Source organism: Fopius arisanus, unplaced genomic scaffold (genome assembly GCF_000806365.1).
Source record: "Fopius arisanus strain USDA-PBARC FA_bdor unplaced genomic scaffold, ASM80636v1 scaffold00044, whole genome shotgun sequence".
NCBI lineage: Eukaryota > Metazoa > Arthropoda > Insecta > Hymenoptera > Braconidae > Fopius > Fopius arisanus.
Genome location: NW_011887783.1, coordinates 561,373 through 572,177, shown reverse-complemented (window position 1 = coordinate 572,177; position 10,805 = coordinate 561,373). Strand labels below are relative to the sequence as shown.

Below are 10,805 nucleotides of genomic sequence, written 5' to 3'. Positions count from 1 at the left end.
ACTCGATAAATAATTTAACAACAATTATTCACAGGCCGTGAATAAAATTCAACAAGTCAGTGAATTTTCGGCGCTCACTCAGGACTCTATTTTGAATTATTTATTTTTCATTGATTAGATAAGGATCCATATTAGAGCGGAAAAATATCACTTTTTTGAAAATGATTATTTAATGTGTGGGATTATGTTTTAATGGTAATAGTGATAAATTAATTAGAGGTGAGGCCTCATGAATGTGGAATTTTTAGTTATTGAAAATTAATAAATTAATGGATGAGATGAAGGATTTTTAATTAATTTTTTTCACTCAGATATGCGCGAAAAAGTTTCGATTATCTCCCAAAATTTAAAATATTTAGTGCGAATTCCACTCCTTGATTTTTTATGCTGTCTTTTCTTGAAAATAAAAAAAAAATCCGCGGACAAATTCACTCGAAATATCATACTCCCATGTCACATGTCAAACGTTCTAAATAATTTTCAGTAAAAATTTAAAAAATTACACAAACGATGGATTCGATTCTCCAATCTCATTGCAAAGTGTTAAACTAGAATAAGTGCATTTATTTCGAGACCAGTTGGTAACCAATATCTCAAAATAGAAGGAAAATACCGATATTTTCACAGATACCTTTTTTGTAGCTCTAGTTTTTATCTCGAGAAAACGTTTCCACAAAAAAATCGCTATGTCCCCCCAATTCCGGGATATTCACGAGAAACTGGCGTTGAAAAAAATGCACTCATCCAAATTCGCTGCTGGATTCGTTAGCAAAAATATCAATTTTCTGAGTTGCACAGGAGAAGAAGAAGAGAATTTGGTCAGAAAAATGAGAAATGATTTTGCTTTATGACTCTATCGAGTTCTGAGTTATAAATGCACTGGTTAACCCGACGGGGTCACCTCTCACTCCTTTTAATTCACGCCGATGGATAGAATGCAAACGGGGGATGGGATAAATCGACTGGCGTACGTGACTTTCAGCGAGATTAAGGGACGACCAGAAGTCAATAAAAAGTGCAATAAAATGAACAGAAAGAATGCGGGGAAACGGGTTTGGATTATCGTCCGCTGTCCCAATTTCAGAATTTGATTAATGACGCGCCGGTCCTTCGAAGATTTCATTTCCACTTTTTTAAATCATTCATTAAGTAATCAGAGGCCTCATCGATCGATTTTCCAATCGTAAATCTCATTAGTGTGCTTTCAGAAAATCAAATGACTTTTAAACTAGTTGTCTATCTTTCCCACTGCGTCAAGTGTCTCTTTTTTCGGGGACTCATCATCTTTTTATTGACAATTCGAATTCATCTGGGACTCCTGAGTTTTTTCAATGTCTTCATAAAATTCCTCACGAATCCCAAGATTTTTTCAGTAACCGAAGCTTCAGAAATGAGTGACAGTAAATAACTAAAAACAATTTTTTAAATAAAAAGGTAATGGATCAATTAGAGAGAAAAATCGAATGTTTTATGGATAAAGTCATTATGAGTTGACATTGAAATTAATTTGATATTGATTAATCACTTATTGGGTATTGAATCGGTTAATACTAATTGTCTCAGCGGTTTTGTCATGAGGATATTTTTCCTATAGTGATAAATGAATTAATTAATTTTTTTCTAATTAATTAAGAACTCACTTGTAGGTCTTGGAATCCTTCCACGTGTCCACCTGTCGCTCCACGATCTCCAGACACTTTCGGAAGATAGTCGTGCTCTCAGCTAGAATGTCAGGAGTAATTCCCGATGAATATGTCCCTGTCTCCAGTACTTTGTCAGTCACTTGTGCAATTTGCAATTTCTCCTTTTGGATAATTTCATCGTGCACCTTCATGTACTTCACCTTTGCTTTAGTGAATTTACTGACAGGACACATTGGAGCCTCTGTCACCTCGTTCGATATTAACGTACGTACACACATTTTATAAATTATTTTTTAAAATAATTATTTAATTGGTTTCCTCAGTCGATCGTGGGATGACGGGATTTTGATTTTTCAATTCGTTTTTTTAATGTTTAATTTTTTTTTCTTTTTTGTTACTCAGTTGTGAGTCTCGATGGGTCGAATTGGGCCTTTTCGATTTTTCAATGTGAAACTTTTTTGGTCTCAGACCTGAAGTGCACTGTGGCAGTGGTCTTTGCTAACCGACTGTATTTATAGTCACCTCCACTTTGATTTCTGGTGTGAGTGGGAGGTTGTGGGTGGGAGAATATCTTTGGCGGGGGATGATGGATTTAATTGGGGTAGTCAATTGCAGATTTTTTTATAATTCTTCATTCATCAATTCGATATTAAAAAATTCAGGCACAACGTCCTCTGCGTTTTCAGAATTATTTCAAATACTCAATATCAAATGCAATTGAATTTTCAATTAATTCATCCGCATGTTAAATAATTAAAAATTCAGAGAAGTTTTCCTGTCGAATGGATCCAGCAGAAAAAATTGTAAACAAATATTTGGGGGATTCTCTGATTATCTAGGTTGTAATATTTACATAAATTTATTTATCTGATTGAAATAAATTATTTCTCGATCTGAAGCACTTGAATCAATGAATCCATTGACAACAAAATTTTTTATGAATGTTGCAGTTATGTTGAAGGGCGAATATTATCAGTGGAAATTCAGTTTTCTCGTAATGAAAAATGCGGAAGTAAAAAATGATCTCTTCTGTCTCACTTGTGTCTCCCTATGTGGAAATTACGTCAAGGTTCATTAGATAATTATGCACAGCCAATTAAAATGACGTAAAAATCTCCGCAGATCCCTTGAAAAATTGTTTATTGAATTCTCTGTTCATTGTTCATTCGGTGGAACAATTCTCCAAATCTCGACGGTAAAATGACGGTGAAACAAGCTCCACCCGATTTTTACCTGATTTTTCAAAATTGGGTACAAAGCATTAATGAAATCCATTAGATTATCATTTTTCAAAGTAATTACGTTGTTTTTTTCATTGTAGACAATAGGTACAGAATCAATTGTGATTAGACATCGTAATAAACTTTTATGGGACCTAAATATAATGTACGTGTCAGAATTCATGTTTCTCTATTTTTGTGGGACACAGTAATTAATTTAAGAATGCCGAAAAATATTATTTCGAAGAGACAACGATTGGATCATAAAAAAAGGAAGTGTATTTCCTTTATTAAAATTTTGTGTGGAGATTTAAAAATGATCTACTCTGTAACAAAGTGGTGAACTAGGACAAGTGCATTTTTTTCGAGATCGATTTTAGCCGATATCTCGAAGATGAAGGAAGATAACGATTTTTTCATAGACACCTTTTTTGTAACTCTTATCATTTTCTATAAAAAATATTTCAATAAAAAATCGGCTATTTTTCTTCTATTCCGAGATATCGGCTAAAAACCGTCACTGAAAAAATGCACTTGTTTCAATTTACCACTTCACTGCGGAATTATTGAGAGATATTCATTATTTTTAATTAAAAAAAAAGAAATGAGAGATCAGCAATTCCATGAACAGGAGATGACGAAAGACATCGGTAACAGAAAAGGTTTCACCGATTTTTGGAGAGACTTTGGATATTTTTTTTTGAAAGAAGGACTAGATTTTTCGTGAAGAATTTTTCTACGGTCAATCGTGGATTCAATTCTTCTCAATTTTTTCAGAGGATAGGGGTCAGTGTTCGGCCGATTCGACACAGAATCCCCTGGACATATTTCGTAGAATAACCGGAGGATAAAATCTCTAGAAACTATTAATCTGCTCCTCATTCCAAGGACATGGAGAAGCTCATAAAATTACGATGTACGTGCTGAACATCAGGTTTTCGGATTTCACACGAAATTTCAGTCTGAGAAATTTATTCCTAGGATTCAATTCCTTATTGGTACAATCTCCAAGATACCCCCCAGACTTTTCATCAGCTGGTGAACAATAATCATATTTTATTTATTTAATTTATATTTCATATCTTACGAAGAAGAGAAAAAAGTAAATTATTTAAATAATTAATTATAGAGTATACAACAATTCTTCGACGACTGCCTTTGAAAAAAAAAACAAGTCCGATACCGATAAAAAAAATATTCAGCTGTAGATTTGAACGATTTTTCAACCCCTTGACAAAAATTCATCACTCATCCTTTATCTACACCCTCTTCTTCGTTTTACTGATTAAGGGCATTAAAAATGGCTGAATTATTCAGAAGGGCTGATGGATCACCTGAATTTTCGGAAATTATCTCAAGTAGAAATTCATAAAAGGTTTTGATTGTCAGAGCAAAACAATGAGAGCGATTTAATCTTTCGGAGGAGTAAATTCACGGCCCGAGGCCCATGACCGCAAGGGGCCCAAAAAACCTGTTTGAACCCTTTGGGGCGTCTTTAGGGCCACATGTCATTCAATAAATTTTACGAGAAAAGGAAGGGAGACGACCAAAATAGAATCAGTTGTGAGATAGCGAAAATATTCACGGAAATCCCGGATTGTGGATGAATAAATTCAAATCTGCGTCTAATTTCCGCAATATAGTGGAATTTCGAACCGATCACAGTCCATTTGCGTGATCTTCACAATTTTCGACACACGTGGAGATAATTTATCTATTCTTCTAATTTCTATACCTTATTTAAGCAATGGCGACATTTTCTGACGTCTACCGATCTCTTGTTTTTAATCCATCAATGAGTTAGGGTTGACGATTTTATGATTTTACAACAGCGATAAAAAAGGTAAAGACGACAGTCGGGACCATAACACGTGGATGAAAGAACGAGAGATAATTTCCCCCGAATTTATGATCTAACATTAAATTTGCGAATTTATCGTGGTGTATATATAAATAATGAGGGATTGATCACGATTTTTGCTCGAACGATTTCACCGGGGAAAACCGGCGGTAAACCTAATGAGAAAGTAATTAATGAGTGAATTAAAAATTCGAATGCCTCATCGGTATTTTTTTACACGTACATTAGGATGGCCACGAAATTTGATTTTCATTGAGTCATTCAATGGCATTCGAATCAATTCATTTGACCCCTGTGGGCCAGCAGGACCCAACTATTTAGTCAATGCATAAAAACAATTTTGGGTGGAGTAAATGTGGGGGACCATATATGAAGATCGATTTGTGTCACTTTACGTCCGACGTGCACTCAAAATTATCGAGTAGCCTTGACACTGAGTAGGTGAATGACCATTTCAATCTTATTCTCTAGTTGTCATTCAAACGAAGGACATTTTATCGTGCAATTGATTCTGGTAAGTGTCATGCAAAATTCTTTCGATAAGTAAATTTTTTTCAACACCAGTTTTTTCCCAATATCTCGAAATCGAAGGAAAATACCGATTTTTTTATAACGATCTTTTTTGTAGCTCTCCTCCGTTCCTATAAACGATATCTAAATAAAAAATGCGCTATATGTCTTCGATTCTGAGATATCGGCGAAAAACTGGGCTGTCTACTGGGAAGAAAGTGAGAAAATTAACTTTTAAAGAAATTTGTATTTTATTTTTTTATACAATGCCTTTTCTGACCGCTACATGACAATCACATTGAATTTCGTTCCTTCCACTTGTCCAAGCTACTATGTGACGAGAAAAAAACCAATGAAAAAATAATAACGTATGAAACCGGATGTTCCATGAATGCATCTCTGGGCTGTCCTGTGGGACAAGACAGGACTCGTTGAAATCGATCCTCAGAAAATTCCAATCACACAAATAATAATATATATTAGTTAATAAAACAAAAATTCGTATCACTTTATTGGATGAATGACGTTGGTTGTAATTCGTATTTTGTGGGCTTTTTTTTAAATTATTCTGAGGCTTCTCTCCATTTAACTTTGATCCATGATGTTCGCTTCGTTGATGTTGCTACCTGAGCAATCTTTCTGAATAGTATCGAATAAACTACGCAACTCTGGAGTTGATTTTATTATACTGACGAAATCTGTTAACGCTGGATTTTTATCTGAAAGAAAAAAAATCATCGATTGACAAATTGATTCATCAAAATTCATTTGCCAAAATAATTAAAACAATAAATAGTAATTACCAGCATCTGGAATCGTCAAAAGTGCAGCAACTGCCCTCAGTGCAGATCTCTTGAGTTCATCCTGTTTCTCGTACTCCTGTTTCACGGAATTCGCTTTCACTTTTTGGGTACAAGTCATCTTCAATGGATCCACCAGTCTATCGAGCCCTGACGAAACCACGAAAAAGGAAATTCATTAGTCCTTATGAATTACATCGGCTTTAATTAGCTCGCTTTACCCCAGTTACTCAATTTATTCATTGACTCTCTCAATAAATTTAAATTGATGAATATGGAGTTGAATTAACGTACTCTGGAGGACTGCTGTGGGACAGAGCTGCGCCAATCTCGCAGTCATGAGGTACGTCAGCATTTTTATATCGTAGTGATCCTTCAGACCGTTCTCCACGTGCTGGAGGAACTCAAACACGTCCAGCCTGTCAAGACACGAGTCCAGTAATGTGTACATGCATTCAAATGCTGCTTTTCGAAGGTCCAGTCCATCGTCCACTGTGTGCTTGAACGGCCCCATCTCAACTTCTCTTATCAGCTCTTTCTACAATAGAAAAAAAATTCCATAAATACCAGAGGAATCGCATTAAGAAATCCATCTCGTGGCCCATTGAACAGAAAAATATTTCACCTTGATCTTGGTTTCAGCATAAAGTTTAGGCAGGACAGAGTCCAGGAGATCTCTGATGAGCATGGGTTTATTATGAGCAGCTGAATTAAAAGCAACAAGAGCAACCCTCCTGACGTTCAGATCAGGATCTTCAAGAGCCACCAGAAAGCTTCCCATGCACTGTTTCAACATGACGTCAATGGCCTGTGGTTGATCAGAAATAGTGAACTTTACTGCAGTAACTGTTGTCGTTCTCATGAGTGATGACTGTGATTTCAGGGACTCCTGGAGCTTGGGTAGAAGATTAGCTGGATCTATGAGGGTGAGTTTACCAAGGCACTCGGCCACAACATTTCTAGTGCCCTCTTCAGTGCACTCGCAGTGCCTGTAGAGTAGAGTCCAGATGGCAGGGACAAAATTCTGAAGATTGGATACCCCAGATGGGCTGCTCGATTGACAAGTGATGATCTCCTTCAGCGAGTGAAGCACGAGGTATTGTCTTTTTGGCTGGCCTTCGATCTCCTTCAGGATGAAGGGAAGATACTCGGGAAGATTGCCAACAGCAATATTTCCGAGAGTGTAACTGGCAGCGGACTTGACCTCCTCAGAGTGCGAAGAGAAAGAGCTCAAGATAACACTCTTGAGTGACTGAATTCCACTGAGATCCACGTGTTTACCGATCTCCCCAATCACCAGCAGAGCAAAAATATGTTGTGAATCAGAGGCTGGATCCTGAACGTTTTTTATGAATTGCTCGACAACTCCATGTGCTTCTTGCTGCCAAGTGATTGTCAGGGCAGCTGCACATTTGGCAAGTGAGTGATACGCCTGTTTATGCAGAACAGAGCTTGTAACTGGTGCCACGAGCATCGCCAGAAGGTCTCTGTAACCCAGCCCTGGAATTCCAGCCTGAACAAGAGCCTGAAAAAACTCCAGCATGGCATTCAATGCAGCTCCCTGGAGTAGTGGAGACTTAACAAGAACAAGAATCTCTGGTAAAATAGTCTCTGATATTCTTGTCAATGCTGCTGGATGGACCTTTGCTATTGTCGTCAACAGAGTCAGCGTCAGCTGTGCAATGTGGAGATCAGACTCATTGAGAAGTGCTGGAAGCTCTGTCGTCACCTTGTCCAGTAGATCAGTGTGAAGGCTGACAGAGTAACTCCTCACCAGTGTATCGAGAAGTGTGAGAGAGCAAAGTTTCAGTGCCCTATGATTTTTCCTGAGGAAAGAGCCCAAAATGGGTACAGCCTCTTTCATAATTGGTTGAAGATCGACTCTCAGTGGAGATGCGGCAATGCACGTTAGGGCTTTGACTGTCGTCAGCCTGGTGATTTCATTTCTCAGTCTGTCCAGGAATATTGGAAGACAAACTGGAAGTTCATCGTGCAGAGTGTCACTGAGATGAGCCAGAATTTGTCCCATACAGGCAATAGCTCGTTCCTTCACCTCCTGATCTATATCAGCTGTTCTCAGTCTCATAAGGGTGCACCTGTATATCTCACTGACGAGATTAGTGAAGTCATAGTTGGGTGGATTTTCGTGGGGTCTTATCACCTGCACCAGCTGCTGAAGAACGAGAAGAGCTTCAGCTGTGATTTTGTAGAAAGCATCAGAGACTGCTGATATTATTGGTGGTGCAAGGACAGTCATGTGGGCGTGAAAAGCCTCTGCCTGGTGGGTAATCAGGAGAGTGTGAACAAAGGCTAGGGTATCAATTTTCATATTGGATGAGGAATTCTTCTCTCCTAACGAGTACTGAATCCCAGGTATCAGTGAGGGAATGTGATTTGTCAGAGCACCTGGCAGAACAAGGACAAGTTCCTTGAGCAATGAGAAACAATCCTGACGTGTTTTAATGCTCTTCTCCTTCATCTGTCGATGAACAGCCTTGACAATCATAGGTACCTGCTGTTGTAGAAGGGATATTGGGCACTCCTCGTCCTCCATGGAGTCTGGATCAAGTGCCACACTCGATGTCGGCCTTGTTTGACGCAGGAGAGCGATATAAGCGTGAAAAATATCTGATTTAACGTTCTCCTCGCGTTCTTTGAACCTCGCTATCAGAGCTGGTGAGACAATTTTGTAGAGTTCTGGTAGGAGTTCTCTTCTGCTTGATACCACAGCCTCCAGACACTTGGCTGCTGCCCTTCGGACTTTCCAGCTCATGTCGTCGTCGTCCGAGTACTCCTCCTCCCCATCCTCCTCACCGTCCTCTTCCGTCTCCATGGTGATACCTTCTCCATCGGATAAATCACTGACATCATCGTCGTAATTGTAATTTGGGTCATAAGTGATGTACGTCAGGCAGATATTGATGATTTTATTGATGTGAGGAGTGATCTCCTTGGGACAACGGTAGACAAATGCCTCGAATGCCTGGAGGCAGTACTCCCTGAGCTCATCGTCGTCCTCGTTTGAGTACTGAACAATCAGAGGCATTACTCTCTCAATCTGCTCACCAAATCTGTGTCCAGCTTGACGACAGATCGACGCAATGCACTGGATATACGTACGAATAACGTTCTTAACTTTTTGAGTTGTCAGACCTTCCAGCAGGTGATCCAGTAGTTTCTTGTAGAGATAATTGTTGCTCGAGGTGAGCAGGTGGCTGAGGGCAACAATTGTTCGTTTTCTCACTGCCTGACGAGGTGATGACAGTTGGGGAAGAAGAGCTGTGAGAATCTGCTGATGAAAACTCACGAGGAGAGAGCCAAAGCGAGAGAGAAGGTCCGCCACAATGTCCAAGGCCTCCAGCTGGACTGAAACGTCCTCTTGTTTTTCTATGGCTGAGGACAGTCGACCTGTTATGCGTTTACATATATTCTCAGCGAGATCGTTTGAACCCATTGGCAGCTCGGAGATCACTGTCTTCAGACCAATGCTCGAGATGTCTCGTAATTGCTCCTTGTCGGATATCATGTTGGTACACAGAGCGTCGACTATTGTTTCTACTTGATACTCTTTCACTTTGTTCACCAGAGGACCCAGACATTTTACTGCTAAATTCTGAACCTCACCGTTCTTGTCCTCTAGCAAGCGCAGAAGCATCTTCACGACTTTTCGCTCTGAGTCATCGTCCAACTTGATCGAGTCCTTCTGCAGCTCCGACATCAGGTCGTTCGTTGCCATGAACCTAAAGTCTTTGTCGTTCGATGTCATCTGGGGAACATCCGGGCGATTCATTAATCCGGAGAAGATGTGAGGATCACACGTCGATCTTAATAATGTCTGTTTCTTTTTAGGGATGTCTCAAAATTCTGAGAATATTTCTACATTTATTTCACAATCTCAGATCTTTATTCATAACTTGAATAAAAATTAATGCGACGTTAATTAAATGAATGCTGAATTATTTGAGTAATAATTGATTTTGAAATGTCAAGATTTTTTCGTCAAGGTTTGAAATAGGCAAAAATGAGAATTTTTCAATTACTTCAATTGAGAAATTAAATTCAGGAATCATATGGAAAAATTCGAGAGCATGACAGATAAATAGAGGAAAAGGGAGTCATCGAAAATGAGGGCTTGAGGGTAGACTCATCCCCGACGAGTCGTGCCTAAAATTAAAAGGCCACTAAATTGTGAATTGCATTCAGATCTTCAAGATTTTTTGTATGAATCATTCTGTAACATTGTGATCATCTGGGGCAGTTCCTCCCGGTCTCTCTCTTAAACTTTCACAAATTTCAGAACATTGAGGTTATGTTTACGAATTAATCCGATGCCGAAGGAGATAAACCTCTCCGAGGAGACAAAGGAAGTTTTCGATATTTCAGTCTTCCCCTGGATAAGAATTCTCACCAGATTTTCCTTACCTTCTCCAGCAGATTTGCTATTTGATACGAGACACTGGCCATGATGGGTGATATATTTCAATGCGTTTCAACGATTCGATTTCTACAAAAATTATTTTCTCTCTGGTAAATTCAACTTGTCACTTCTCGCCAATGCTTCCCCTCTTTTCAGCAAACACCGGAGTATTGAAAGTCGAAGGAGATGCCATTGGTCGAGAGTCGGCTTAAGAGTGAGTCCTGATTGGTCCAAGGATCCCAGGAGAGGGAATTTTCGACTTCTTTTTTGACTTCAAATGTCTATCGCGAATATGGAAATTGATTCTTTATTTTTCATTGCTCGGTGCTAATTCGTTGAGATTCATCAGTCTCA

General features: G+C 38.8%; 2 protein-coding genes across 2 annotated transcripts in view; both read right to left on the bottom strand.

The window, feature by feature from the left end:
- Positions 1 to 2,118, bottom strand: part of LOC105267087 (transmembrane protein 205) — a 6,661-nt gene extending 4,543 nt beyond the window's left edge. Inside the window, exon 1 of the mRNA XM_011305704.1 lies at positions 1,641 to 2,118. Coding sequence (XP_011304006.1) covers positions 1,641 to 1,921 — 281 coding nt within the window. The 5' untranslated portion in view covers positions 1,922 to 2,118. The remainder of the gene's footprint in view (positions 1 to 1,640) is intronic.
- Positions 2,119 to 5,686: 3,568 nt separating this feature from the next.
- On the bottom strand, positions 5,687 to 10,726 carry Cand1 (Cullin-associated and neddylation-dissociated 1). The gene is made up of 5 exons (XM_011305701.1): positions 10,457 to 10,726; positions 6,660 to 9,800; positions 6,329 to 6,572; positions 6,038 to 6,184; positions 5,687 to 5,953 (listed from the first exon to the last, which is right to left on the bottom strand). Exons 1-5 carry the CDS (start codon positions 10,496 to 10,498, stop codon positions 5,820 to 5,822), a joined length of 3,708 nt encoding a protein of 1,235 aa, XP_011304003.1. The 5' UTR covers positions 10,499 to 10,726; the 3' UTR covers positions 5,687 to 5,819.
- Between the last annotated feature and the right edge of the window lie 79 nt (positions 10,727 to 10,805).